The 5,936-nt window shown below is 45.1% G+C and overlaps 1 protein-coding gene across 1 annotated transcript in view; it reads left to right on the top strand.

Annotated features, from left to right (window-relative positions):
* Positions 1 to 2,504: 2,504 nt before the first annotated feature.
* Dera (deoxyribose-phosphate aldolase) overlaps positions 2,505 to 5,936 on the top strand; it is an 87,950-nt gene continuing 84,518 nt past the window's right edge. The window contains exon 1 of the mRNA XM_075982458.1: positions 2,505 to 2,611. Within this exon, the coding sequence (XP_075838573.1) occupies positions 2,581 to 2,611 (31 nt within the window). The 5' untranslated portion in view covers positions 2,505 to 2,580. The remainder of the gene's footprint in view (positions 2,612 to 5,936) is intronic.

The following is a 5,936-nucleotide window of genomic DNA, read 5'->3' as shown; positions in this document are numbered from 1 at the left end:
TTACTTGGTGTTTATTAAGTTTTTAATAAATTGAGGGCATTTCTTAGTTTTGTGCCATTTGTTTCCTATTGCTGGAGCAAGTTTGTAGCTTGGACTGACATGTTTATATTAATAGATCACAGTGTCCTGAGGCTAGAACATGTCTCACTTGATTAAAGTCAAGGTGCTGGCGAAGCTGTGTCCTGTCTGGAGTTAATAGAGACTTTCTCTGCCTTCTAGCAGCTAGAAGATGTCTGCAGTCCTTGGCTCTCTTCAGCTGAACTTGTTTCTCAATTTCTTTGATGACTTAGCACTCAGGTGCTCAAATGAGTAGGCATGGATGATCCTGCATGCATGTTCTGAGTCCTGCATCCACTGGGGCTGTTCTGGATCTGTTCTTTGCCTGCCTATAACCACACTGGCCCAGCAGTCCACACTTCCCTTGGGTGTTGAGCCTTCCTGCCTACTTGCCCCTGTGTTTACCTGGTCCTCATCCTTCCTATCTACACTGTAGGAAAGGGGAATACTTTAGAATTTGAACATTAAGGAACTTAGGTCATTTAGCTTGGATGCTGGTAGATAATTTCTTGGTAGCATGCCTCTTGTATTGAAGTGAGGCTAAAGAAGTGGGGGCCTACTAGAGAGTTGGTTTAGTCAGTATAGAATGCTTTGCAAGTGTGAGAACCTTAGTTTGGTTCCCTCAGTACCCACACAGCGTCAGGCATGGTGGTGCGTATTTGTGAACATGCCTACATCCATATGTGATAGTTACATATTAGGATACAGGATTGCTTGGTCATGGCTGCTAAGGTAATGTATGGGTTCTTGTGTTGGGACATGAATATTTTGTCCTTGGCTGTTGACACTCTTGGTGTTCTAGTGGGTTCCGGTTTTTAGTGCCTGCTTCTCTTTTACAAGGTTAAGTAGACATAATAGTGGTGTTGTGAATATGATCTAGATAAATTCAAATTACTTAGAAGTAGCTGTGTGTGGACTAGACTAGATAGATGAGCCTCCACGAATGGGAACAAGCCAACTACTATTTAGCTGCGAAATTGTCTGACACATTGATAGCTTCCATTTATCATTGCCTCAGGTATACACAAACCATACAACTGCAAGACAAACTTATTCTGGTCACCCTGTTCTCTAGTAAGTAGATGTAATAATAGTCCTAAAACCTAGTCATTAAGTAAAGTTGAAATTTGGATGGGTTTAGCTCATTAGAGCCCCCACTTCCTAATTGCTGCTCAATTCTTAATTTTTGCTCTTCTTAGTATACATTTCTGGCAGGATTTTCCAGGGATGAAAATGCTTTTGTATATCTGGAAACACCTAGAGCAGTTGATTCATGCTAGACAAACGCATAGCTGAGACGTTTTTAGCCAACAGAGATGAATCCATGTATGAATGCAGATTAGATGGGTAGCAGCCAGCTGGAGAAAACGTCAGCATCGCAAGATTTCAATTTTAGAGAGCCAAGAAATTGTCAGGTAAGGAAAATGAAGTTCACAAAGGCCACATGTGTCCTAGGTCACATATTCAATTATCCACAGGACTAAGTTTAAGGGAAAAAAAAACCCTTCAGGGCTGGAGAGATGAGCATTTACAGAGTGCTTGCTCTTTCATAAGAGTAGTTTGGCTCCCAGCTCATGACTGCTTTTAACTCCTGCGCCAGAGAATTCTGCCTTGGCTCTGCAGGTACCTGCACAGATGTACGCTTGTCCGTAGACACACAAAAATGAAGTCGTGCCCCCCCACCTTTTTAATGAAAGAGACCAAGTCTTTCGTCGAATGTGATAGCATCCCCCTACATTCCCAGCAGTGTGCAGTATGAAAGTTTCTGGCTCGCTGGTTCAACAAAGGCAGCCATGCTTACAGATTCCTGTCTCAGAAACAGAAGAAGAAACCGGCCGGCGGTGGTGGTGCACGCATTTAATCCCAGCACTTGGGAAGCAGAGGCAGGCGGATCTTTGTGAGTTCGAGGCCAGCCTGGTCTACAAGAGCTAGTTCCAGGATAGGCTCCAAAGCTACAGAGAAACCCTGTCTCGAAAAAAAAAGAAAAGAAAGGAATAGAAGGGGAGACCAGGTCTTCCCAGGCTTATGTTCTAGCTGCTCTTATTGAGTCTAGACTAGAAATCACCATGTGCGGTAGGCCTAGACCGTGCCTTGGTAGCCATCTGAGGGCTACTGAGGGAGGGCTACGTTCAGGCCCTTCTCGTGTTGCAGAGCTTTGCCCACTCTAGAACTGCCTCTCTCCGATTAGATAGGTAGCAGTGAACGTACCTAGGACTCATTCTGTTTACCTCAATTGGCAATGTAACGATATTAAAATGGTCCGAGGAGACTTCCGGGAGCAGAAGCGTGCCTAGGTCACGCGCCTGGTCAGGAGGGCAAGGGCAATGGGTGTGAGGTCCTGGTTGGGCGCTACGCCCTGGAGCTGCTAGGGAAAAAGGTAGTGGCCAGCTGGGGCGGAGGGGCGTGGCTATGGCGGGGCGTGGCTCGGGGCGGGGCGGGGCTCGGGGCGGGCACTTGGCAGGAAGAAGGTAGGCCGGTGCGGAAGGCGGCCTTAGCCCGAGTTGGTTGTTGGCGGTTTTCACGATGGCCGTGCACTGTCGGGGCTCAGAACTCGGTAAGGGCCGGCAGGAGGAGCTCCCCGCTTCGCCTGGTCGCGTGCTCGGGGAGGAGCGGGGACGCCTAGGGCGGTCCCTGGCGGGCAGAGACCTGAATCAAGGCAGAGGACGTTCATGCTGCCTGGCACTTTGCAATCTTACCCTTTAAGCAGAAGCAAGGAAGGTTAGACCTTCCCACTTTCTAGCTGGGTGGTCGCAAAGAGAACAAACCGCAGAGAAAATCCTGACAGAGTACTGCTGGATCCACGTAGCTATACCCAAAGTTAGCTTCGCTGGTGGGAGAGTTGTCATAACCTGCTTAAAGTGATTTTAGATGGCTTTCAAAATGTCCCTTTTAAAACCGCGTTTCATCTTACTGATAGTAGTTCAGATATTGCTGGGAAAGAAAACTTAAAAATTGTTATTCAAACGTAGCAAAGAGGTAACCGAGCCAAATGCGAATGATCTAACTTTGTATAACAGTTTTAGATCCTGGATCCTCTTAGTCGTGTGGTTTTGGGTAAATTACTCACTTTGTGCTTAAGCATCTTCACTTGTAAAACTTATTAGGAAGCTACTGCTGTCTGAAGGCGGTTCGGATATTGCGAGGATACCGTAGCCTCTGGTCGATTTCGCTGTACTTAGTGTTGAGTATGTAACAGTATTAAACGAGTCAGGAAGTTCTGCTTGTAGGGGCTGACTTTTAGAAAGTGACTGTCAGTGATACACATGGCTACTTTTTTTCCCTTTAAAAGGGCTTTGTTTGAACAGTCTAGACTTGAAGCGTTTACAGTTTTTTCTGAATGGAAAGTGGTAAGCCTGCTTAGCACCTAGTTCCTCTGCCAGGCTTATTTCATTTCAGTCCCTGCCCTCCATCAGATGATGGCTTCGACTTTAGTTCTATCCCTGAAATGTAAACTTTAGCAATGGCTGAACTCAGGCTGAGCATACCCTGAGTTGGAAGATCCTTGAAGGTGGGGGTAAGGGGTGAAGGTGGGGGTGTGTCCCTGTCTGTGCACATGTGGAGGGGATAACATAATTTCCCCAAACATTTACTTAAAAGCTTCACATTTTCCTTTCAGGATATGCGGTTAAACCATTTTCACTTCTTTGTTTTTGAGACAGGGTTTCTCTGTGTAGCTTTGACTGTCCTGGGACTGGCTCTGGATACCAGGCTGACCTCAAACTCACCAAGATCCTTTTGCCTCTGCCTCCTGAGTGCTAGGGTCAAAGGCACGTGTGACCATGCCCGGCTCATTTTCACTTTCGTAATTCGTAAGTTCAGACTGGGCACCACGACAGATCTTTTCTGTTGTAAAAGGTGAGTGGGCTGCTTTTTGTCCTGCCCAGCTCCCAGCTGCCCAGCTAGCTTTACCCAAAATAATTACATGGAAACTGTATTCATTTAAACACTGCCTGGCCCATTAGTTCTAACCTCCTATTGGCTAACTCTAATATTAGTTTAACCCATCTCCATTAATGTGTATTGCCACTTGACTGTGGCTTACCAGCCTGAGTTTAACCAGCGTCCATCTTGGTGAGGAGAGCCTTAGTGGTTGCCAAATTTCCCTTCTTCCCAGCATTCTGTTCTGTCTACTCCGCCCACATAAGGGCTGCCATATCAAAAGGCCAAGGCACCCTCCTTATTCAACGAATGAAAGCAGCACACAAAGAAGGACGTCCTACACCACTTTTCTTAAGAAGCCATTAAAAAGCACCTCTCATTTGTTGAAGAGTAACAGGGTAGACAGAAATGGCTGCCATAGGAAATGTGTTCTTATGCCTCCATGTAAAGGTTATATTTTTCTTACTGTTTTTGTAGGTTAATGCTGTACCTGCAGTGGCATTAACTGTTAGGAATGACAGCTTTAATATAAACTGCTCAAGTAAATCACATGAACTATATATATAGATCCTAGGGAAAAATTGCTCTCTATTAATTTCAACATTGCTTTAATTGATGATTTTTGCTGGTTGAAGGCACTTTAATATTTTTATTGAACACTGTTAATTTTTAAAAGAAATTAACTTCATTTAAACACATTTTTATTACAAAAATTTTAGAAAGTACAGTTATCACCAGAAAGATTGTAGACTTCATTAATCAAAGGGTTTTTTTCTTTTAATTTTATGTTCTTGTTTTGCCTGTGTACCCTATGCTTGCAATGCCTGTTGAGACCAAAAGAGGGCATCCAATCTCCTGGGATTGATGTTTCAGATAGGTCCTTTGGAAGAGCAACAAGTGCTCTTAAGATGAGACATCTCTCCAGCCTTTAATCCAGACATTTATTTATCTACTTTGTGTGTGTGTTGGTGCATGCTCTGATCACCTCTGGCGGTCAAAGTGCAGCCTCCAGAGTTGGCTCTCCTTCCTCCATTTGCTACCTAGGGTTCAAGCTTGGGATGTCGGGCGTGACCCTAAGTGTCTTTAGCCATCTGTATTGAACAACTTGGTTTATATGACGAGAGCTCCTGCAAGGAACGTTGCTTTGCAGCCTAGCATGTGTCCGTGTGAAAGTTCTCCAGTGTGGATGCTGTGATTGTGTTAGAAGATGGAGGGAGGCCCAGCCATCAGAATCTGGTGGTCCTCCATGCCAGCTGCCTCTGCTAATTACTCTGTTAGCATGTTCTAGGCTTTTCTGACTTTGCCTTAAAATGTAGGTGTCCATAAACACGGCTTTTCTTTAGCTCCCTGAGTGACCTAGGCAGATGGAGGACCCTCACAATGATGAATAAACAACTTCCTGTTTGGTGACTTGTCCGTACAGCTGGGTTCTGTGTGTGGACTTGTGCTGTAAGTACCGCGTCTTCCTAGTTTTGGCTGTCATTCAAAGGCAGTTTGACGACTTCTCTATTTACAATATCTCACACTTACAAGGGTGGTGGATAGTGGCTTTGTCTTAGGGTTTCTATTGCTGTGACAGACCGTGACCAAAAACAAGTTGGGGATGACAAAAGGGATATATTGCCCAAGTCAGGACAGGATTCAAACCAGCTGGGAACCTGGCGGCAGGAGCTGATGCAGAGGCTGTGGAGGGGCGCTGTTTATTGGCTTGATCCTCGTGGCTTGCTCAGCATACTTTCTTATAGAACCTAGAACTGCCAGCTCAGGGGTGGCAGCACCTCAGATGACTCTAGCTAATGGCACGTTGACATAAAGCTAGCCTGCATGATCTTCCTTTCAAATTTGGGCATCTTTGGAGGCTTTCTGGAAAGTGGGAAACATTTTAGTGACAGCTTGCTGTATGTCTGTCTGTTTCTGTTAAGGGAAAAATTTCAAAAAGATCTTGAGAGGAAACAGGGACAGCTTAACAGATACTTATATTACCAAGAGATGAATATATC

Source organism: Microtus pennsylvanicus, chromosome 8 (genome assembly GCF_037038515.1).
Source record: "Microtus pennsylvanicus isolate mMicPen1 chromosome 8, mMicPen1.hap1, whole genome shotgun sequence".
NCBI lineage: Eukaryota > Metazoa > Chordata > Mammalia > Rodentia > Cricetidae > Microtus > Microtus pennsylvanicus.
This window is presented reverse-complemented; position numbering and strand designations above follow the sequence as displayed.